Below are 24,158 nucleotides of genomic sequence, written 5' to 3' on the forward strand. Positions count from 1 at the left end.
ATCTCGCGTTTAGAGAGTGCCACACATGCCTGAACCACAAGTAGCAATGTGTAAAAAAAAAAACTTGACCAGGACCTTGCTACCTTGCCATGCACCGTGTAGCTTCCAGCACACTAGCTGAGGCGAAAGGAGAAAGCAATGCATCAGTGCAATAACTACTAATTCCGCTTACAGTTCAATGATTCGAAAAATTTTTGCAGCAGGCGGTGTCCTTTTGTAGTGAGGTAACTATGATCAGTTGGAAGTGTTTCAGTGCCCCTTTAAGTGTTTGTTAAGTGCTTTAAGTGCATGTTAAACTTTTATGTCACTTACTTTCCATTTATTGATATGTTGATAGTAAGGACAGCTCTATATGCTCTCTGGAGGTCAATAATTATCATTCACTGATGTTAAGTCTGCACAAGTGTCTCCCCATGTTGTATTACCAGTGGTTTAGTTATGCTTCCCAGGACAGCCATTTGCACTGTATTCAACAAACTGGGAAGAAGCATAAATTATGGTACATATACCAGCTGGGGTCATTTGAATCAAACCATTCTTTCAGAGTACTCAACTCTGGTGGCCAAACTTGTTAAATACTCATCGTATGCAGGTTTGACACTGTTCCATGTTACTTCTCATGTTCTGTTTGGCCAGATATACCCTCATATGCTAAAAAGTGCAACAAAAATGGGCTTGAGTAAAACGTATGAGGCAAGTACAGTGAACAAAATATTGAGTGCATGTGGTTTATTTTGTGAAAAAATACAAGTAAGGAAAGGGACAACAAACCGCCATTGAAGAATAACCACAACTCTATGCACACAGATCATAAGTGAACTGCAAATATCTCGGAATACCATAAGATGAAAACTTGCATCAGAATGCGTAGTGTAAATCAGCACTTCAATGAAGAATACAAGTTGCAAAAGAATGTGCATTGCTAATTTACAAAAAGTGTGTTGAAGTTGAAGTCTGCAGGTTTGGCCAATGCAAACAAGTGCAGCATGTAGATCACATGGCAACGACCGTGTCTGAAAAGTATGAAGTGGCTGAGTGGCATAAAAAATGCTGGATTTCCAAACAGAAGACTGCACTTACTCTCAAGGCCGCCACGCTTTGATGGAGCCAAGGTCACACGCACAAATGCCTCTATGCAATACAGGCTACTTGCAATATCGCCAGCCATGGCACGACTTCAGGTGAATCACCTAATGCCGAATATGCAAACGCGCCACTGGAATTCATCTTTTGGTGGCACAGCCACAGTTACTTTTAAAATTTCACACATCAACTGAGCAGTCTCTGCAATTATGTTGCTACATGTAGTTAGAGAACAGTTAAAAAGGTGACTCAAGAATGCAGTGGAAATATGCTTCAATTTCACCAATGTCAATGCAATTGTTTTTACACATAACTGGTGCCGTCCTGAAAGTGGATGAATTTTTGTGTAGCACGTCACACGAACATTCAGAACATCGAATGATGGCAGGCCTGTGAATGTGTTTACGTCGCTACTATTTATCGTGTTCACAAACTTCTGTGGAAAAGTACCCGATGTCACTTGGGCAGCCTTGCTTTCTGTAAGCCTTGTCCGTGAAGCCATTTCTAGTAGGAAATTTGCCACGTCTTTTTCTTCTCTTGAGTACTCTGCCATTAATGTCTGGAGGCCAGGTTGGCAAGCACATTCCTGTCACAAAACAAAAGCAAGAGTTGTAATGTCTGACATATCTGACGCGAAATGCAGCTTCTTTTTGTCATTCCAATAATGCACGTCAGTGTATTAAATTCAATGTTGGAAGTAGGAAAGCCAAGCTTTTTGCATCAGTTAATTTGCACCCATCACACACCACAATCCTTTCACGAATTAATCCAGAAAACATGCTGCCGGCTAGGTAAAGACAGCTACCACATCACAAATATATAGAAAAAATAAATTGCCATATTTGCTATGTCCTTGTCCCTTATGGTGTTTGCAAGGCTTTGGTCAATGCTGTTAGGGGATGGGAAATCGTCCTGCAATGTCAGATAGAGTTCAGTTCAAGAAACCAGTGGTTAAGCAATGTGTGCACAAGTTGCAATTAATGTGCACCCATCACACACCACGTGCTACAATGCTTTTACGATGTAAATCCAGAAAGCATGCCACCGTCTAGGTAAAGACAGCTACCACAACACATACATATACAAAAAGAAATTACCATATTTCCTTTGTCACTTATTTGGTCCATGCTGTTGCGGTCAGGGGATGGGAGATCGTCCTGCAATGTCAGAGTTTAATCCCAAGGAATTAGTGGTGAAGCAATGTGTGCACAAGTTGCAGGCAGCCAATTTACCATGGTGGTCGTGCTGACAGGTGCATGGGGCAACACCTTTGCTTCTAATGGGGAGGCAACAGTTTCTTTGCTTGATTCATTCTGTAATGCATTAAAAGGTGTTGACATCTATTGCATGCTTGTAGACATGGTGTATGTACCATAAGCATATAAGTGCTGCACCATGTAGTCAAATTAACTTACTCTGGCTGACCGATACACACGTCGGCGAAGTCTTGCCAGTGAAAGCTCTTTCATATGAGCATCCTTGTTCTCATCATAACATGACGTCCTTGGCAGGTTTTCAGTTGGTATTGCATTTTTTTCAGCTGCTGTCTTTGACATGCTACATCTGAAAAAATAAATGAATTGTTTATGCTTTGTTGTGCCTCAATATGGGCTGCAGCCAGAATTTTTTTTCTTTTTACCTCAGAAACAAAGCTACAATATTTATAAAAAAGCATTTGCAAGGAAATGAAGCACGGTTTGAGTGTGCAAGGCTATGCAACGATGTACACCGAATGTAGCATCTGCAAAACGTAGTTGAAAGCTGCTCATAACACAAAGTACACAGGTGCAAACACCACCACATGACCGGAGTAGTTATGCCACTGAGTTGGGGATGATTTAATAACACAGATAAAGCTAGCTTAGGTACTAATACTGCACATACATATGCGACACGTCAGTAGACGGCGGACGCCGTAAATTTTCCTCGAAACTAGCAAACGCGTGTAAAATTGACATGTGGCTGCCGCGTAAGTGGCAAACTTCTGCAATGAACGCGATAGGCTCGCCGTCGGTGCGAAATACCAGTGTCATATGGCCACTCTTGAGCACGTCGGAGATTCTCAAGTGCAAGTGGCAAATTCGTAATCAGTCGCGCTGGGAAGTGCCCGCGTGCAGTGCGCCTGTGCTGCAAGTTCATCCGCACCACGCATGATATTTATTCCGCTTTAGCATGCCACATACGTGGCACGTTTACACTCAACACTTCCCGAACTTGCTAGTACATCATTCGTAAACATTTGAATCTCCGACGCCCGTATAAGTTGCGCGAGACGTGCTGGGCATCAAAAGCCTCCCGAGTTACAGCCGGGTGTAGCCAACGAGCGCAGAGGTGACGTTGCTCGCAGAAACCGCTGTGAAGCGTCGAACATGAGCTCTAATTACAGCCAATGTGGTTAACGAGTGTAGAAGAGACGTTCCTCGGAGAAACCGCTGTGACAGGTCTCGAACCTGTGCTCGAATTTCGCGTTGCGGCTAACATATGCAGCAAATAATGCATATCCCAATCGCCAGTGCCCGCAATGCGAAACGTGTTTACATAAGGTGACACAGTGACATGTATAATGGCCACGCACAATGGTCATGCATTAGGGTCGAGTTCACAAGTTCACAATAGTGTCTCACCTGGTAAGGAGAAATTATCCCGTGCAAAATGCCGTGAGCAAACAGTCACTGTAAGCGTCACAGCCTTGCCGATGCGGAGGTTAGCGATCCACCTGGTTCTGCGGCTTCAGCCTTTCCACTCGGAGGGAAGTGCGTGAACGGAAATATCGCGGTCCTTCCATCTCGCTGGCACGCACCGAGGAACACAGCAGAACTGCTTGGCCGTTCGCTTTTTCTTTGCTAGCAGCTTCATTCTTCCGTCCGCGACAGCAGCCTCCACGGCACACACGGCGACTGGACCTCTGTATTTCGTTTCTCCCTACTGCCGCTAGGTGTCGCATGAATTGCTGGAGTTGCGAATACCTAGCCTTTACAGCCAGTTTGCAGCAGTTTTGGTTTCGCTTCTCTTGTTAAATCCGCCAGAGGGCCGCATCCGGTGTTACTATCGCAACAACGCCAGTCGCTCCGGTCTCTGCCATGGCGTCGTCGTCGGACGCAACTGCGCCGCGCGGAAAGCGTTCTGCTCGAAAGTATTCTTCACCCGCACCTGATTTTAGTGACGAGGATTCGAGCTTCGAGTCCGAAGATGACAGTACTTCTGCTTCAAGCTCTGACGGCGACGATGTTTCGAGTCAGCTCGGGACATCCGCAGCTGCTCACCGGTGAGTTACCTTTACGGCCTTGAGCAGTCACCGGCGTCGCGCGCGCTTATCTGCCGACCTTTGTGCACAAGCTTAGAGCTATTCTTGCTATCTGCAGGGTCCGTACGTCGCTAGGCCAGGATGTGCTGCCACCGGCTGTGAAGAAACTTCAGTTCACGCCAACAAGGCCGCCCGGAGCACATCTCGGCCCAGCACTTCGGAGCAGCGCAAGACGCTTTACAACGGCGCGCGATTTTTTCCTCCTGTTCTTCACCGCAGAAGTAATAAATACTATCTGCAAGAACACGAATAAATATGCTTGGATGCATATTTTGGAGCTTCCAAGCTATGCTGAAAGAGATGGGTCGTGGAAGGAAGTGACTCCCGACGAATTAGTGAAGTTCATTGGACTGCTCATTTATAGGAAAGGAAAGAGAAGGAAAGAAGAGAAGAGGCGGCGTGTGGACTATCATCCCAATCGAAAAGCCGGTGCTGATTGACGACTATAATTCCGGGATGCTTGGAGTTGATAAGTCGGATCAGCTGATTGCATCCTATAACGTTTTGATGAAGTGCGTGAGGTGGTGGAAGACGCTCTTCTTTCATTGTATTGACATGGCTGTTGTGAATAGCTTCATTCTTTTTCAAGAGCACCGCCAGCAACACCTCTCAACACCGGAATTGCAGAGGAGCGCCCACTTCGACCAACTTTCTTTTCGGATGGAGCTCACCCAACAGCTGCTCGAGCTTGATGATGAAGAGGTTCCCAGAGTGCATCCTGTCCCAAAAGAAGTGCCGCACCATCCGCAAAAGATGCCGAAAAGGCGAAACTGAAGGATGTGCTATCAGGAACGCAAAATCGAACAAAAGACAAACGTTTTCTGCGAAAACTGCGAAGTGCACCTGTGCCTCACGAAAACGCGCATCTGCTTCACCGCATGGCACGAGCGCTGAAGCTGTTCCCGGTCTTTACTTTTTTTTATGTAGCTGAAGAACGGCGCGGTACAGAGAATTAATTTTTATAGACAGTATTCCTGAGTCATTGATCTTCAAAATGTATATTCTAAATTTTCTTTCTTAATAATGTGTATGTAGATATTGTGCCTTTTCTTTCTTGTTTTTATCAACTCGCCACAAAAATGGCACTTTTCCGAATTTTTTGTATGTTCCCTAATAAATTGTTTGCTTTGTAACTTATGTTTTTGGAAAGAGCATTTCATTATGTGCAATTTGGCATGCTGCAACGTGTTCTGGAATATTATTTGTACTGGCAAAAAAATTTCTTCCGAGACCTATGAAAAACGGCCATTTTCTCGCGGTAACGAAAGAGTTAAAACAAACTCGGTAAAAATCGGGTGTACTGTGGGATGTTGTTACAGCTGCGTCGAGCTTCACAGCCCTCTACACAAGCATTGCTGTGAAGCCTGTGGCAGAAATAGAGTTTTATTTAATCAAATGACTGCATAGAGCGCGCTCTCGTGTTGTGCTACGTGAATTAAATCATTCGTTTCCTGCCTGCACAAACGTTTGCATCTCGAGTGGATTTCAAGCACACCGTATAATAACGTGCAGTTCCGTCGTGCTTCGCAGCACTATACACAAGCACTGCCGTAAAGCTAGTGGCAAAAGTACGATGTCATGAAACCAGATCAATGCATATACCTCGCTATTTTGGGGCGCTGCCTGAATGGAAACATTGCTTGCCTACCTGCACAAACGTTTGCATCTCGAGTTAATATCAAACAAATCATATAATATGTGCAGTTTCGTCGAGCGCTTCACCGCACTGCATGCAAGCATTGCCGTAAAGCCTGTAGTATAAATAGGGTTTCATGAAGTCAAATTAATGCGCAAACCTCGCACTTGTGGTGTACAAGGTAAACAAAGAATTCGTTGCCATGTCTCCGCAGTAGTTGGTCACGTTGATTTGTGTGAGCATATTGGTTCATGTGCCCCATCTACCTCTGTGATGAGAATATAAGCAAGAATATCAGCTGCTATGTGTCGATGCATATGCTTTTTATTACAAGGTGTAGGAGCAGTACATCTTACTGCATGAGTAAACCACTCATGGAAACAGTACGTTCCTTGAACATTGTAGCTATTTAATAGCCTAGGAAGCGCGCTATATTGGAAGTTGCAATTTTTTTTCTGTTCGCAAAATTCAATAACTCGATGCTTTTTCTAAAAGCAAAAAATTATAAATTTCGCAATGATACGTATGCTGCGTCAGTAAGTTAAGTAGGCAGCACATAATTAGGCTAAACCAGAGGAATATCCGCAGGTATTTATACAAATGTACAAAGTATTTAAAAAAAAATGTTTTCTCAAATGTTTTCAGTGTGGAGTAAGGAGTTGCATGTGCGTCCAGCGCTGATTTCCAGCGCTTAATTTTTGTTGAACCTTGATGTAACAAAGACGTAACACTCAGCACTCTATTTTGTTACATCAATTTTTTTTTACAATGTAACACTGCATTCTACTATACGTGCCGCTCATGCGCCCCAAAATTTTGGCCCCTCTAAGGAAGTCACTGTTCTCTAAGTTTCGCCCGAAACTTAGATATCGCTACTTCCAATTGACACTCGTGAAACCAGCAGCCACGTCGGCTTGCCGCCTTTACACCGGCCGCAAATTACTTTTAAAAAATGTGGCACGCGCGGGCCGTGTATATGCACTCTGCTGCGCGCGGACAGCCATATGCACGGGCACGGCCAGGCAAGAGACGTCGCGCGCTCTCTGACCCTAGCGCGCACTTGATCACGGGACGTGGACAGCGCGCATAAAGCTGCCATCCTTCTCGGCTCACAATCGCACCCTTTCATTCGCAATTAACCCCAGCATGTGGGATGCAACGGAGCACTATAATTTTTGTCACACTTGGACTTTAAACCAAACATCAGGGCGATGGCGAAAATTCGCTTAGGGTGTCCAAAAATTTCTATCGCAATAATACACTATGGAGAAAGGTATTATGTAAATTATCTGTGGATGGGTCGAAACCCCCTAATTTCCCAAACACGCACCCATCCACTAGCTGGCACGCTGCACACATGGATCCCGCGCGGCACGCTGCATCATTAGGGCGTATCGTTCTTCGCTAGCTCTATGATCATTTATGCAGTAGTCACTTGGCGAGAAGCTTAATTTCCAACCTATGCGCAAGTGTCGTAGCTGTATTTCGAAAGTACACGGACCATATATATGTTGGAAAAATAATCGGAACTCACTATTTAGACTCGCCAAAATTATAATTAGCTGCTCACTTGAACTCATATAAGAATATACTACTCAGCCGAGCTCACTCAGGCTCAAACTCGCCAAAATACTGCTCAGCTGGGCTCACTCAGACTCATGGGATGATCTCAGGGAGTTGACTCATCAGTGAGTTTGCCAGCGTATGATGTGTGCTGAACCACAAACCTGGCTTTCTTGAATAAAAACAGTTGGTCGCTGCAGCATATGGATGCACATAAGTGTAATTCAGAGAGCGCGGCATTGTAAAGGCTGCCACAGTTACCATGCCATGCTGCAGCTCATTTCAATCATGTCAAATGCAATACCCCTGCCAGCTTTTAGTCAGTCGATCAAATGTGATTGCTATTTATCTCATCACAACACCTCATTTTCCTGCCTAAGGCTTTGGGTGAATTTTCCTTGGCATCCATTTTGTTACTCTAACAGGTTACCAGTTATCTGTTGCCTATACGAAATTTGAAGTTGTGCACATGTCATGTGGACTCCATGCCAAACTCGTAGTACTGCATGCGTTTTTGCAGTTAGGTCTAGAGTTACAGAATCGCATGTGGGAGTTACTTTAGTTAGCAGCTGTAGCTTTGGAACAAACACGTGCATGAGAGTGTGCTTAAGTGTTACCTGTCAAGACTGGGAGCACCAAGGCAACTTGTGCAGTAAAGGCATGGGCAGTACGAGCCCACAGATTTTGCTAAGTGTGGCTGAGGTGATGCGTCTAGATTTCACTATGAAGAGAGCCAAATAAAAGGTTGCCTATCCATCATACCTATTCTGGAGTCTTTTCTTGAGCTTTTCTAAAACATTAAGCTCAGCGTGTACACTTTATCACAGCATAATTATTACATGTGATATAAAACATTGTATTGTGCAGTTTCTCCAACTCTTCGTGAAGGCATCTATCCATACATTAAACAGGAATAGGCTCAATGTTGACATATCTCCACAGTAGGATCTCCAGGACCTCGTACTGTCACAATGCATCACAGACATTATTTAAGTGAACTCCAGAAGTGAAGCTCTTCGTTAACATTGGCTAAAATTGTATTTTTATATAGCAAAGTGATCATGCATAAATCTGTATGTCATGACAGAACACTTTGTTTCTCACGGACTTTAGTTTACAATTGTTTTCAAGATCAGGAAAATTGTGCAGTGTGCTAGTTGGTTCAACATACTTAACACTGTTGTGCGGAGTGACGAAGGGACAGGACTTGAGCGAGAAAACAATAGACACCTGAGCACAAACTATCAACTGGTGATTATCACAAGGCAATGATTCTGCTGAAAAGTAGGAACCAAAGGAAAAGACAAGTCGTGGAAGCATACAACCTCAAGGTGGACCCACAGGGCTCATGTGTCAGCCCGCCGTCTATTTCACTCAGCAATAAAGAGATTAGCATAATCACTGACAATAGAGGATGTAGGTAGACCGGGAAGAGGACTCCTGTGCATGCGTGTAGGCTTTATGTATGCTTCACTTGCAGAAAAATAAACCAGTTCATAGTTTGCGCTCAGGTGTCATGTGTTGTTTTCTCGCTCAAATCCTGACCCTTCATCGCTCTGCACAACAGTGTTAAGTTTTCAGGTTGTTCACTATGTGATGTAGGAAGGGTAAAATTGATGGGAAATCCCAATATTCTCGGGCATATCGCGAAAAATATGGCCCAAGTCAAGTGTCATTTTAGGCTTCACTGTCCCCTTATATAGGGCAAATAGTAATAGTTTGAATTCTATGGACGCTGGTTGCTTTTTCTGACTTAACCTAGGCAGTGCTCAGCTCTCAGTTGAAAGGAACAGGTAAACAGGAGGACTTGCCACATAAGCAGAAGGTAGCACTCCAGACTTAAGCTTAATATACTGCGTGCTTCCACAGCCCTAGGGGGCTAGTCTGTAAGTGTTGACTAAGTGGACTGTCCATTCCAGTACACGCTGAATGAATAGAGCACGAGAGCCCATGGTGATGATTGCCACTTGCTCTACCAGCTTATAGCTCTACCTAATCAATGTGTGCTGAAACAGTCCACTTAGTGGATCCTTACAGAATCCTTCCCTAGACTGATGTTTATGTTGGTAGGTTGCAAGTATTGCACTTTCTTTCCTTTGATGTGGGCAGTTCCCACATATGGATGCAATTTAACATATTGTATTCATATTGCCTTTGGTCTATACATATCTAATTCATGCTTATAACCAGGCCTACAAGCTCTTGTCCTCCATATTTATATAGCCTTCTTATTGGAGAATGGAGTCATTTTCCATTATACCCTCAAGCACTTGAAGTAGACACTGCAATAACCCCAAGGGAGGGGGGACAGTAACGCAAAAACCTTACTGGGCTTGTGGTGCTGCTGAAGGATGCACACATACCATTTATGCTAAAATTCCCAGCAGACATTCCAAAGTTTGTACGAGTTCGACTTTAGCTGGCTAAACTGAATGTTTCATATTGAAGGCAATTCTTGCAACATTTGGTCAAACTGAATGAAACTGGACAGCACAATTAGCTGTGTTCATCTACCATTTATACGACTGCTGCCCCGAGCATTTTGCCTGTTACTTTGCCTTTCGTTTCTGTACTATCAAGTTCAAGTACACATGTACTTTATCACTGTACAAGTAGAATGGCTTCAAGGCTTTTCCTGGGCATTCAACAGTCACTATTTATTCCTATAAACCTTCCTGCATGTGAAGGCAAAAGAAACTTATTAATTCATGCTGGAAGTATAAAAAGACAGGTATTTGCACAGAAAATGTTTATTTTGAGCACCGAGGTTCTTGCTGATGTAGATATGGTGCTGGCTCCCTCCTTGCCCGAAGCATGTGCTTGCTGTACACAGCACCAGATGATGGCTTCCTAGGTCAAAAGATCAAAGTGAAATAAGAGGCATTTTGTTTTAGCCCCGGAAAGAAAAAGCAGGATTGAGACATTAACATGTATAAAAAATACTTGCCTAAAGAAAAATTAATACACAAGCAAATTCACTAAAGAGGTTCACTTTCAAGAGCGAAAGTATGGTTACGATGAAAATTACAAGGAAGCTTCACTGCTCATTGAGGTTTCGGTTCAGTAGTTGTTGTGCAACGAGGGCTAGCATGCTACATCTTGCATATTATGTTTTGTAGAACAATATTGCACTTTGAACAATGTAGTGCCTATTTAAATGAACTGACAAGGAACGCTGAAACTCCAGGCTAGTTTGGTCTGCACAAGATATGATACAGACACTGTACTGCATTCATTTAGTGTTTTTATCACTGATCTCGTGCACAAAGGTCATTCACACCTATCCTACATTAAATGCAGTTACTTCTTTGAAGCTTCATCTAGTCCTTGAATTTGCTGCATGCTTATGTCTAAGGGAGTTCGTTTGGTTCCTGTTAATGTAGTACATCTAAGCAACTGTTATCAAATGCCCATAGTGTTCCCTTGCATGTACAAAACATTTTTGGCCCTTTCAATGCACAATACTCATTACATTTGACACTTGGGACTCGTGCAAGGCGCCATTTAGTATTATATGCTTGTCCACATCTGATAATACTTTCATAGCTGGGTCATTCCCATGCCAAATGCCTTGGTTATTACTGTGACCATCTCACACTTTTCCTTTAGAATCTTCTTGTCCACTTTTAAGGAAGCACCCCACGACACAATGTCTCCATCCTAGTGGTGCTATGGAGTTAACTTATGTGCTAGTTGTAGCAGATGACGTCAACTGAAGGCCACTGAAGATAAAACCCTCTGCGACAATTCCTTTTACACAAAAAATGCAAACAATACAGAATAGTCAAAATGTAGTTATCTGGCAAGACTTGCATCCATCATCTTTGTTTGGCGCAATTCTGAGGTGGCTCCATGTTACAAGACGCTTGGCGATTATTGCCATGTGACTGTTTGGGACTCTATAAAACACAAGAATTGCCTTACTCCGGCCTTTCTCTTTGTGCAGCGGCCAAGGTTATTATTCGTCCAATCGCACCGTGTCCTGTTCGTGTGTCCATAGACTAAATTCTTCACCAACATTGTTTTTGCGGTATTTCGTGAGTGACCCATAAACTCATCTTGGGGTGGGACTTCTTATCTTTGGCGTTTGCTTCTATCTCTTGTCGTCAGCGCCTCACACAACTGGATGATGCCACTGGCAATTCTCTTCCTAACCACGAAGAATGCATTCGTCTCGTCACCTCTTCCGATTACGTTCTTTGGCCACCTAGAGAAAAGATTATAGGTGTCAACTCCTGTAACATTGTGGATGGCGGCGTATTCATTCTACCCTATGACCATACCCTATCTCGAGCAATTCTGATTACCCCTGGCCTTATTCGCTTCTCTGAGGGGTCTGCATTGCTTACTGCAATAAACCAAATCGAACCCCAACTGTTGCCTCGTGGATCAACTGTCACTTGAGCTGTTGACACTCATGTCGTTGCAAGTGTCACGAAGACAGCTCAGTGTGTTCTTGCGTCTGTTACCGTGCGCTGAACAAAATCGTGCGCAAAGATGTTCACCCCGTGTCACGGATGGATGATGCACTAGATTCACTCCACGGTGCTGAGTATTTTTCTAGCCTTGACTTTAGACCAGGCTACTGGCAAATACCGATGTCCAAATCCGACAAAGCAAAAACTACATTTGCTACCCCTGATGGGCTCTACGAGTTCAGTGCGATGCCTTTTGGACTCTGCAATGTGCCTGCCACATTCGAACGCATGATCGATAAGTCTTGTGTGGCTTGAAATGGAAAACCTGTCTGTGCTATCTCGACGACATTGTGTTTTCAACCATGTTCTCACAACATTTGCAACAGCTTGATGAAGTCCTTGCCTGTCTTGCAAATGCTGGTTTGCAGCTCAACACACGCACACGCGCGTGCGCGCGCGCCCACACACACACACACACACACACACACACACACACAAATGCAGTTTGGCCAGCAAGGCCATCAAAGTTCTGGGGCACATAGTCTGCAAAGAAGGTATTCGTCCGGACCCCGAGAAGCTTACTGCCATCCTCGAATTTTGTGTCCACTGCGTCAAAAAGACATGCACAGTTTTCTTGGACTTGCTTCTTCCGGCACTTCATATGCAACTTCGCTACACTTACGTCTCCGCTCCATCAACTCCTCCCCAGTAATGCACCCTTTGTTTCGTCCGACGAATGTGAACATGCTTTCCTGCTTTTGCAACATGCCCTGACGTCAGACCCAGTACTGCGCCACTTTGATCCAACCGCGCCCACCATCTTTCACACCGACGCTAGCAGTCAGTCTCGATGCCATTCTACTACAATGCGACAACACATTCCGCGAACGAGTACTAATTGCTTAGGCTAGTCGTGCACTAACCAGTGCAGAAAATTACTACACCATAACCAAGCAGGAGGGCTTTGCTGTTGGGCCGTGCTAAAATTTCACCCATGTCTTCATGGCCGCCATTTCACAGTTGTTACCGACCATAACACACTGTGCTGGCTTTCATTGCTAAAGAATTTATCAGGTCACCTGGGTTGCTGTGTGCTTCACCTACAGGAGTACGATTTCAATGTCACCTACAGGGCTGCAAAGAAGCATCAAGACACCAATGCTCTCTCTTGCTACCCTCTGCCGAATCATGACGATTCACCATAACCTCTCCGCGATTGTGTACGTCCTGAGTCCTCTTCATCGGCTTTACCCATTGTAGCCCTCGAATGGCTAAGACACAACAGCCCATCTGTCCTTGTGTCCCACTAACGCATCGACCCATACTGCTGAACTATTCTCCAACGCATGGAAGATTCTTCGTCACCTCCAAACGCCTGACTTCGTCGACAACTTAATCAATTCAAGCTGCACAATGGGGTTTTACATCGCAACATTTATCACATCGATGGCAACAAATGGGTCCCGGTCATACCATGTTCTCTGCAATGTGAGGTGCTTGAAGCCTTTCACGATCATGCGACGACTGGTCCTCTAGGCTACCACATGACTTACAACAGAATATGAAGTTGCTGCTCCTGGCCTGGCCCATCTTCAGCCGTTGCGAAGTATGTTGCACCCTGCGTTCATTGTCAAAGCAAACCCAACAGCTCCTTCTGGCTCTTTACAACCTCTGCCTTGTCCCGCTTCACCCTTCAACAACGCCCCTTCAACAACGAAAAAGAGTGTTGCAAGTCATATTGCATGCGACTGTACATCTACCCTGGCCACACGAACGGGGATGCAATCCTGTCGTTCATGACATTCGCCTATAACATGGCTACGCAACGTACCATTGGATTTTAACATTTTTTCTTCATCTATGGCTGTTCACCAAGTTTCATTCTTGATGTATCATTCCTTTCGACTCCTGTACCCCCTTCAGTTCCTTTCTTGGAACAGTTTGTGTCTCGCCTCGCAGAGTGCAGACCAGGCACGTACCCAGGGGGGGGGCCCGGGGGGGGCCCGGCCCCCCCCCCGAAATCATGTGGCATACCCACCCACCCCTCCCCACGCACGCCACCACTCCTCACACATTCCTAAAGCGCCGCCAGATCAATGTTGAGACTTGGCAGCTGTTCATCGGTTAGCATTATGCTGCCTTTTTCACTCCTTTTAGATGGCGGTAGTTGTCGGCATCTCTTGTAATGTGAAGGAAGGTTTTCTCATAGATTCCGCACCCGCGCGATTAACTCGAGATGCGTTCAGTTGTCACCATCTATTCAACCATCACGCGCATAGCTGTTGCTTTTGTTAGTTCAACCTAAGGACCAGGAGAGGGATGCAACTGTTACTCAGCTGGCCTGTACTCTCATGGAACGAGTTACGGCCGGAGAAAACGCCAATTGCGTTTAACTTTTGCCTTTGCTTCATTATTTCCTTGAATTACGGCTCGCCGCGACGCTGGCAGATGCCCGGAACCATATACACGTTATATGGGTTAGATAAGGTGGGAAATAAAATAATGTGAATGAGCGTCAATCATGAAACCCTGCAATAACCCTCAAACCCATAAGCAAGATGACTGTCGCCCGTTACCTTGTCTGTTTTTCCCTAATTGTATAGCACTTTTCGTGCAAAATTGGCAACTGGAAACAAAAATCGCAAGGAGTTGAGAAATTAAGCGATCTACTAAGGGAGAGAGCCAAGGCAACAACCAAACTGCAAGCAAAAGCGAAAAATAAAAAAGTTAACCGTTGTTTATGAGAATATTTATGGATCAACGTCTTTTTATTTAAAAAGTAAGTAGAGAAAACGCCACCGGAAGATACTTGTTTTGAATGACGCTTCTACAGTTATCGGTCGAACCGCCTCACGTAGCCACTTCTCTGCTGTGCTTATGTGGGTGTTTTTCTAAGGTTTCGCGGTGAGCGCAGTACGTCTAGAATTGCAGAGTCCTGCGCTCTACGCGGTTGTATGGGACTGGCGGCCGCACAGCGTTACGCAATTCGCTGACTGTCAAAACTGATCCACAAGGCGAAAATAACTGATATTCGAAACTATAACATGAGAAAGACTGAAGAAGCCGTAAAAAAATGAACGCCGCCTGAAATCAGTAAATAAGAAGCCTGGCATAGGACAAACCATGATGTATTCACTAATATATAAGAAGGATAATATCATAAGCAATCTCGAAGATATAGTAAAAGCAGCGGAAAAATTCTAAGCTGACCGGTATACAGTACCCAGAGGAGTCACGATACCTTACTTAGAAACAGTAATGATACAGAAACTCTCCTATAACTAGCGATGAGGTCAGAAGGGCAGTCAGCGTAACAGTGTCAGAATAACAGTCAGTGGCGTAGCTAGGTCGTCTGGCACCCGGGGCCCGTAGGTCTTCTGTCACCCCCCCCCCCCTCCCCCGCAGGGGTGTAGCCGGCAGTAAGAGTGGTGTCTTCAGACGTATATGACACCCCCCCCACTGGCCCCTTGCACCCGGGGCCCACGGCCCTCCTGACACCCCCCTCCCCCCCTTGTTGCTACGCCACTGATAACAGTCGATTTAATCAAAGATGGAGGAGACATAATGCTTGGAAAACTGGCGGCTCTTTATACGAAGTGTCTATCGACTGCAAGGGTCCCAGAAAACTGGAAGAATACAGACATTATACTAATCTACAAAAAAGGAGACGCCAAAGAATTGAAAAATTATAGGACCATTAGCTTGATCCCAGTACTATATAAAATATTTACCGAAATAATCTCCCATAGAATAAGGGCAACACTGGATTTTGTCAACCAAGGGAACAGGCTGGCTTCAGGAAGAGATACCTTACAATGGATCACATCCATGTCATCAATCAGGTTATTGCGAAATCTGCAGAGTACAATAAGCCTCTCTATGTGGCTTATATAGACTATGAAAATGCATTTGATTCAGTAGAGATACCAGTAGTCATAGAGGCACTACGTAATTAAGGACTACAGAACGCTTACGTAAAAAGCTTGAAAAATGTTGCTGCATGCGTGTGGTATTTGTTTGTTTGAATGAGGTACGTGGGCGCCATCACTCCAGAAAAAAGGAGGAAGAACGAACTGGGCTCGCGCTGTGAATCTAACCGGTCAGCGCTGCAACCGTTGTTGTAAATATAATCTGTAAATAGTTTCTCGTCTTACTGACTCGTCCTTCGCGTAAGAATATCTACAGAGGTTCTACAGCTACCTTCATTCTACACAAGAAAAGCAGGGACATACATACCTAGAGAGAAAGGGGTCAGACAGGGAGACACAATTTCTCCAAAGCTATTCACTGCGTGCTTAGAAGAGTTCAAGCTATTAAACTGGGAAGGCTTAGGAGTAAAGATCGACGGCAAATATCTGAGCAACCTTCGGTTTGCCGATGACGTTGTTCTATTCAACAACAATGCAGACGAGTTTCAACAAATGATTGGAGACCTTAACAGAGAGAGTGTAAGAGTGGGGTTGAATATTAATATGCAGAAGATGAACATAATGATAAATAGCCGGGCAAAGGAACAAGAGATCAGGATCACCAGTCGGCCACTAGAGACTGTGAAGGAGTGCGTTTACCTAGGTCAAATAATCACAGGGAACCCTGATCATGAGAAGGAAATTCACAGAAGAATAAAAATAGGTTGGATCGCATACGGCAGACATTGCCAGCTCCTGACTGGAAGCTTACCATTATTATTGAAAAGTAAGGTGTGCAATCAGTGCATTTTGCCAGTGCTGACGTATGGGGCAGAGACTTGAGAACAAGTTAAGGACCGCGCAAAGAGCGATCGAACGAAGATTGCTAGACATAACGTTAAGAGAGAGAAAGAGAGCGGTTTGGATCAGAGAGCGAACGGGTATAGCCGATATTCTAATTGACATCAAAAGGAAAAAAATGTAGCTGGGCAGGTCATGTAATGCGCCGGAGAAGGAAAGCGCAATTGAGGACGACAAACCACTATGTGGAGCGATGAAATCGGGAAATTCGCGGGCGCTAGTTGGAATCGGTTGGCGCAGGACAGGGGTAAATGGAGATCGCAGGGAGAGGCCTTCGCCCTGCACTGGACATAAAACATGATGATGATGATGATGATGGAGGTGGTGGGCCCCCCCCGAAAAAAATTCCTGGGTACGTGCCTGGTGCAGACGCCTCGCCCCGCTTAACACCGACGTCTCCCAGGACGCTCGCAAGTTTCGTTACGACTCGACCCACTGTGCTGTAACTTTTTCTCCTGGTGACAAAGTTCTTTGGACTCCTGTGTGCGTTCCTGGCTTGTGCAAAAAATTTTGCAACACTTCTTGCTTATGCAACACTTCTTGAATGCCCACACCACCGTATCGTCGGGCAGCGAGCACAACCTGTGACACCCATGTGGCCACAGTGACGAGAGGCGGCCTGCGCAGCTGGCCGGTTGGGGTCATCAGGTTGTCGCCGGCCATCCACTGATTATATTGTTCACGGACATGGTCTTTAACAGGCTTGTTGAGCACGACGTCCAGTGGCTGAAGTGTTGACGTCATGCCTCCCGGAATGACGGCGAGTTCCGTCCTCTCGTCGCGGAGTGCCAGCTTCAATCCTGAGGTCAAGTGCCCGCGAAAGGCATCCAAGATGAGCATGCTCGGACACCGCAAGAGTGCCCCTGGTTGCCGATTCCAGACGGTCTTAATCAAATTGAGCATGAGGGCCTCGTCCATATAGCCCTTTTCATTCACGCGAACGACATCCCGTGGGAAAGCCTCTTTCGGCAGCGTCTTCCTCTTGAATATTATGTATGGGGGCAGCTTTCTGCCATCTGCAGTACACGCGAGCATCACCGTGAATGCTCGTTCCCCGTAGAAAGAAGCTCGACTTCTTTTGTGCCGCGTTCGCACACTGTGGTGAGCGACGGCATGTCGAACCACACCGGCATTTCATCAGCGTTGCGAATCTGTACCAACATGTAGCCATGCTGCTGCCGGAGACGGATAACATAGCGCTGGAATTCGACCAACTTGTCCTCGTATGCCTCTGGCTGCTTCTGCCAGATTGATTTGCGCTGTCGAAGTGCGAATCCCTTGCGTTGCATGAAGCGACGAACCCCATAAATGGAGCCCTTGAATTGTTCCTTGGGCAGTCCGGATTCTCGGGCGATCTCAATAGCTTTGATGCAGATGAGTTCTGCTGTGACTGGCAAAGATCTGGCACGATGCTCGCAGACAAAATCCGCCACCCTGTCTTTGAGCTCCGGGTGTACTGCGCCATAGAATAAAGAACTTCGTCAGAATAAAGAACCGCGCAGCGCCCGCGAGTTGGGCCGCGTCGGTCACCAAGGGGGCGATAACAATGTGGATGCCGAAAGGTCTGCGCTCCTACATGCTGCCAGACGACTATTCATGCTGTGCCAAGGGCCGGTATGTAAGTCAAGGGGTGAACTTTTAGTAATATTTTTGGGAAAAAACCTCAACCTATATTCCGCACTATACGGTACTCGCACTGCTGGAGACATATGCCGTGGTCGAGAACCTACGGCTTCCCGACTACTCGGGTGCCACCACCTGTGCCACACGCAGTTGCACTGCGGCACCCTGCCTAGATGGAGTCCATAAGCCAGGAAAGCCACGCACGGCAATCTATGTCCGCAGCACCCTGGCACGTGCTGTTCTACCTGTTGCTGACATCGCCGGTGGCCCCTTGGAGTCATGCGCCGTTGTGGTACGCCTTGGCAGCCAGGACACGGCTGTGGCGAGCATCTGCATCCGTCCAGGAAAGCCGTGGGATCCCTCCAGCCTCATCCAGCTGGCTGTTCGCCTTGGTGGGCATGCAGTCCTGTGCAGTGACTTCAACGCACACCACACGGATTGGGGAAGCCGCAGCTGCACCCGCTGAGGCAAAAGCCTCACAGATGCCATCAGCTGAGCTGGCCTGCTGACCTTGGAACACCAGGGAGCCCACCTACGTCTACCGCAGAGCTCGCACGGCCATTGACCTCTCCCTCAACACTGAGCAGTGCTCCTACTCCTGGGCCACAACTTCGGACAAATGGGGGTCTGACCACTTCCCTATTGTGATCAGCCCCAGGTCTGGGAGAAGGCCTAGGTCAAGAACTTACGTCACAGACTGGTCCCTGTTCCGGAAGCACTGCAGCAAGTTGGACGATGGCCGTGACTTCCTGAGCGCCATCGTGGATTGTGCTCAGGCTGCCACTGTTCAGTGCTCTACCCAACCAGATACCCCCGCTCCGGACCTCCACCTGCTCAACATTCGTGCCTCCAGGCGCCGTATGGAGCGTGGAGCAATCCGGACGGGCAAGGCAGAGCATTGGACCGAGTACAGACGTGCAGATGCCCGCTGCAGACGCCAAGCCCGGCGCAGGAGGAGCCTCTGCTCTGCCATCGAGGGCAGGTCCAGGGGACCCCTGGCTTGGAGACTGCTCAAATCCCTCACCAGCAGGAGAGGAAGCCTACAACCTGTCCTCGCCGTGGCCATCACGCTGAGCATCAGCGAAGAGGCCCTTGCGGAGCTCCTCGCCAACCAGTTTGCGCTGGCTGTACCATGCACTGCAGCCATCCTGAAGGTAGGGCAGCCTTCTGTCAGCCTGCCTAGCTGCCTGCACAACCACCACACAGGGTCTTCGCTTCTGTAAATGGCCTGTCATCCAGTCTTGGGAGCCTGGCCTCACAGTTCATTGGCCCAGAAAGCAGTCCGAGCGCTTTTTCGCTGCCTGAGGGCAACAGACTTGAGTGCCCGACTATAGACATCCTACACTTAAGTTCTCTCTCTTCCTCTTTCACTCCCCATTCCCCTCCCCACGTGTAGGGTAGCAAACTGGACTCAGCCTGGTTAATCTCCCTGCCTTTCCATCTTCCCTTCTCTCTCACCACCCAGGGTGGCCATCGAGCCAGGTTATGGCTATCTACCAGGACCCGCTGACGCTGCACGAGCTCCAAGCATCGCAGTGCACCAGGAGCCCAGTGCACCAGGAACCCAAATGCTTCGCAACCTGGCCGCCAGCGAGCAGCTGCACCTGCTTGACTGCTTAAACATCTGGCAGTCAGGGCAGGTGCCGGAGTCATGGCGCACAGCCTACGTGGCCCCCATCCTGAAGGCCGGCTGAAAAACGTGAGCTCCTATCGGCCAGTCTCACTCACCTCTGCTGCTTGCAAGCTGATGGAGGCCATTGCTTTCTGGCCGATGAGCAGATAGGCTTCCGGCGGAGCTGATGCAGTGCGGACTCCATCGTGGAAGAGGCCAAGGCCTACGGTGACGCCGTGCTCCTGGTGCTTATCGGCATGAAGAGGGCCTTTGACGGCCTGCCCTATCCAGTCGTTCAGCAGGCCCTGGACCTATTTGGTAGAGGGCGTCCCACAAGGATCAGTGGTGAGCCCTTTCCTGTTCAACCTGGCCCGACTGCCTGCTGTCCTGCAGACTGACCCCCACAACCACGTGAATACCTCCATCAACGCGGACCACATCGCCCTATGTGTGCGAAATCCACCACACAGCCGCAGCAGTGCGCGCTCGGCTCTGCAAAGAGCCCTCGACACCGCCGCTGCTTACCTGAGCTGCATTGGCCTTGCCATCTCGGCAAGGAAGACGGAGGCCATGCTGCTCCACCCAAGAGCAACCGCCCGCTGCACAGCTGCAACTGGAAGGCGACCTTGAAGCCCGGCAGTGACGTACCCGGGGCTACACGTTCATCACCGGCTGACCTGGCTGCCTGCTGTCAAGACCCTGCATGTCCAGGTCCTCCGGGTCCACAAGGCAGTCTCCCAGCTTGTTGCCCGAGGACAGAGCTGAACCACTAGGTGGGCTCTGCGGCTGTACCATGCAGTAGCCACCTCACGCCTGCGGTACGTCCTCCCACTCGTGGCACTACCACGTGCCCGTCTCAAGAAGCTGGAGCTGCAGCATAGGGCCGAGATTAGGTTCTGCCTGGGCGCTCCCTGCAGCTCTGAAATCGCTGCAACCTTGGCCGAGGCAGGAGCATGGTCCCCATCACTCCTGTCACAGCCCACATTCTACAATCAGCCACAGCTGTGCACATCGCTGAATGACACTGCGTTCAGGAATATCGGTCACATACCGACCGCACACACAACCCCCATCACATCTGCACTGAGCATTACGCTGCGGAGAAAGCTTATCAGTGAATGGCTACTGACAGCGCAGCGAAATTTTGGTTCTAAAGCAATTTTTCCCGACCGTGCAATGAGGCCGCAATGCGAGACCGCAACGAGGCCGCAATTTGGTGACTTTATTCAATACCGCCCTTAGCCGGCAGATCTGAACCATGCATCAGGAATGTGCATTTCCATTGGGGAACAATAGAAACTTATTTAGGCTAAACAAGCGCGCGTACGTACGTACTTACATGCCGCACTCGGGACATCTGCCATTCAAATATTCTGCCATGTAGCAGCACCGTAACCAAGTAATGTTACTGTTACGTGCTTCTGACAAAGACTCTAAATAACTCTGAAGGAGCGCAGTTCCGTGTAATATACGTTCTCTGCATTAGGACACTGTAGCACTGGCTGGCCGGTGTGGCGGTCCCTGCAATGCATCACAAAAGCTCGTGAGGAACCTGGCTATAAAGTATCATCACAGAACACCTATATATGGCATCATGCAGTCGAAAGATTAGCTACGCGTAGTAGATGCACATCAAACGCAAAGACGAAGTATACTTACGAGAAGCAAAAGCCCGAAAAATAAGCGATCCACCGCTTCGTGCACTCCGAGCCTGCCATATTCCATATTATTATGCCGCCAAAAAGGCCGAATGTGACATCACGGACGTGAAAAAACAAAAACCGGATGTGGCGTCCCGGACGTGACGTTTGGGTGAACCTAACGCTTGCGCTGCGTTCACCGGGTGAACGCAGACACTTTCTTTTTCGGCCCTTATGCAGAAGACGACGTGCAGTCTGCTGTGATTGGCTACAGCCCAGCTAGCCAAGTGCAGCACACGACGTAATAACCTCTGCCCGGCACTACATTCGTTTACACGAACCTGCACGAAGTGTAGGTAAAAAAAAAAGATAACTCTACTCATCGAAACCAAAGTGTAGAAAGCGTAGTTTTCATGCTACGCTGCAGCTATAAAAATGTCTTCGTGTAGGTGTGAGCGAAACTACACTTTTCTACACCATGTATAAAAAAAGAATTTAAACCAAAGTATAGAAAGTGTACTTTTCATGCTACATTACAGCCATTACAAAAATGGCTTCGTGTAGGTGTGCAGGAAACTCTATGGGTGTGCTGAACTAAACATTTCCACACACACACGTAGTGCTACCTACAATAGCTACACCGTTGGCTACACTCGTGTGTAGCCAGTGTAGGTAAAAAAAAATGCCGTAGTGTGTCTCGGTTGTTGATCGCTTGATTGTTGTGGTCGTGGTGAAGGTGGTGGGATTGCGCTGGTGTGTTTGTCAGCACCGACAAGACGTGATTTTTTCTGTGAGGCCGCGGCCGACCGCTGTGACCCGTTAACAGCGCGGTCCGAGGCCTGCCGCGATGGACCCATATTCAGGTGACAGCAGCGATAGCCTGCACAGCGGCTCGCTGGAGTGGTCGGGGCCGTTCGTGGAGGAGATCGACCATCGCGAAATCGAGCTGTTCGAGGTAAGTATGTTTGTCATCGCTAGTCTATCGCTTAGCAGTGTTGACAAGCGTGCGTACCGGCTCGATCGAGCAGGAAAGACTACGCGTCGTGTAGTCATGAGGATCGTTGGTACCTGTCATCATTGCCGTGAAGCCATCCGTCCGTCGACGGCACGACAACTTCTCTCTTGGCCGCCTCGGACGCATGTTTCAGTTTGGTGGCTGTGTTGTGACGTGCGGTGTCAGGATAGTTTCGTCGCATCGATGCGGCTGTTGATGTAGCCTACCCATATTTTGCTGATGGCTAATGCCTGTGCTGTAACACTAGGCTATAATATTTAGAGGAAACAGCAGTATGCTGCGCCGGCAGTCGGTTCTCTGCGTGGCATTACCCACCGCTCACTGTTTTGCTGGCCTAATCTATGTCGACATGTAGATTTCAGTCTTCCGCTCCAAAACTGCCCATGCCATTCCTGCTCACCATAAATGAATCCGTGGTAACCTAAATTTGACACGAACGATTCGACTGCAGCGATGTCATGGAAACCTTCACAAAGGCGTGATGAGAGAGTGCTGGCGACCGCGCTGAATTGGCGCTACTACATTTAATAATATTCGAACTCATTGCGCACAATCTCGTTAACATTGAGAATTAACAACACGAGCTTTTTTGTTATGACAGTAAACAGAAACCCACGTAAGCCCTCTATCGGGGCCGAGTGTTTATTTGAAAGTGAGGTGGTCACAGTGTTGGAGTTGCGGGAAGGTGCTAGGTAGTTACAACAATCAAGAATGTTTGTTTTGTGTCACAAGAACAAAGCTAGAATGTAAGCAACATGCTTTAATTGTCATAGTTCTTGTGATAGTCTCTCATGGGGCAGCAGATATTGACAGCTGCTTACTCCTGGACGTTATGGGAAACATTGGAGGTACAGTCCACAGTGATTTAAATGGGATAGTCAGATGGCGTGACAGTCTGCACTTTTTCACAGGGGTTGAGGGCTGTGTAATCGCTGAGAGACAAAATGCAGTTGTAGTTAATGCTTCACAAAGGCTCCTGCTATCATGTGATAGAAGAATACATCGGCTCGACACCCCAGCGCCCACCAGTGGCACAGAGGGGGGCACCAGCCATGTACGCTGAGTATCGTGTTTCAGTCACTGAGCACTGTACATAGGCCAGATGTGACTCACCCACGGCACTCATTCGCCTGCGTCTCTGACTGCACCAGAGACACAGCTGAGACCAAGAGCTGGGGAAACCAATGATGATGCATTTGTTTTGGACAGTTTTTCTGTTATCATATGAGCTGTTGTCTAGTTCATTTCCTATTGAAGGCATTGACTTTCATAGCCTTGATACCATGAAGTATCGGGAAGGTTTATTTGCCCATTGCCTTCTCTCAAGTTCACATGATCGATACCCATGATTGAAAGGATGTTCCACATCCATTGCTGTGGCTGTGAGCAGCACTGGCCATTCCTATGGACAACTTCCTGTGACAATGAAAGAAAAGATTTGGAGGCAACATGTGTGCGAGTAAGAGCGCTCCTGAAAAAAACTGAAAAAATCCCC

The 24,158-nt window shown here is 47.3% G+C and overlaps 1 protein-coding gene and 4 long non-coding RNA genes across 8 annotated transcripts in view; 3 read left to right on the top strand and 2 right to left on the bottom strand.

Moving 5' to 3' along the window:
- The window catches only part of LOC135913838 (uncharacterized), a 33,168-nt gene extending 13,038 nt beyond the window's left edge, over window positions 1–20,130 (top strand). Inside the window, exon 3 of the long non-coding RNA XR_010568130.2 lies at window positions 19,862–20,130. This is a non-coding gene — a long non-coding RNA (uncharacterized lncRNA). The remainder of the gene's footprint in view (window positions 1–19,861) is intronic.
- LOC135913833 (uncharacterized) lies at window positions 715–4,039 on the bottom strand. 3 transcript variants are annotated; one of them, XR_010568124.2, is made up of 3 exons: window positions 3,708–4,038; window positions 2,499–2,646; window positions 715–2,396 (listed from the first exon to the last, which is right to left on the bottom strand). It is a non-coding gene; the product is annotated as an uncharacterized lncRNA (long non-coding RNA). The 3 variants fall into 3 exon arrangements; XR_011514425.1 differs by having other exon boundaries at window positions 715–1,669; window positions 2,181–2,646; XR_011514424.1 differs by having other exon boundaries at window positions 715–2,646; window positions 3,708–4,039.
- Window positions 4,068–5,524, top strand: LOC135913834 (uncharacterized). Its single transcript, XR_010568126.1, has 2 exons — window positions 4,068–4,348; window positions 4,446–5,524. It is a non-coding gene; the product is annotated as an uncharacterized lncRNA (long non-coding RNA).
- On the bottom strand, window positions 10,309–21,732 carry LOC135913837 (uncharacterized). 2 transcript variants are annotated; one of them, XR_011514426.1, is made up of 4 exons: window positions 21,348–21,732; window positions 20,534–20,878; window positions 20,125–20,402; window positions 10,309–10,436 (listed from the first exon to the last, which is right to left on the bottom strand). It is a non-coding gene; the product is annotated as an uncharacterized lncRNA (long non-coding RNA). The 2 variants fall into 2 exon arrangements; XR_011514427.1 differs by lacking the exon at window positions 10,309–10,436 and adding an exon at window positions 10,445–11,793.
- Window positions 21,733–22,331: 599 nt separating this feature from the next.
- LOC135913835 (mitogen-activated protein kinase kinase kinase 7-like) overlaps window positions 22,332–24,158 on the top strand; it is a 129,449-nt gene continuing 127,622 nt past the window's right edge. Inside the window, exon 1 of the mRNA XM_065446526.1 lies at window positions 22,332–22,603. Within this exon, the coding sequence (XP_065302598.1) occupies window positions 22,496–22,603 (108 nt within the window). The 5' untranslated portion in view covers window positions 22,332–22,495. The remainder of the gene's footprint in view (window positions 22,604–24,158) is intronic.

The sequence above is a fragment of the Dermacentor albipictus genome, chromosome 5 (assembly GCF_038994185.2).
Source record: "Dermacentor albipictus isolate Rhodes 1998 colony chromosome 5, USDA_Dalb.pri_finalv2, whole genome shotgun sequence".
Lineage (NCBI taxonomy): Eukaryota > Metazoa > Arthropoda > Arachnida > Ixodida > Ixodidae > Dermacentor > Dermacentor albipictus.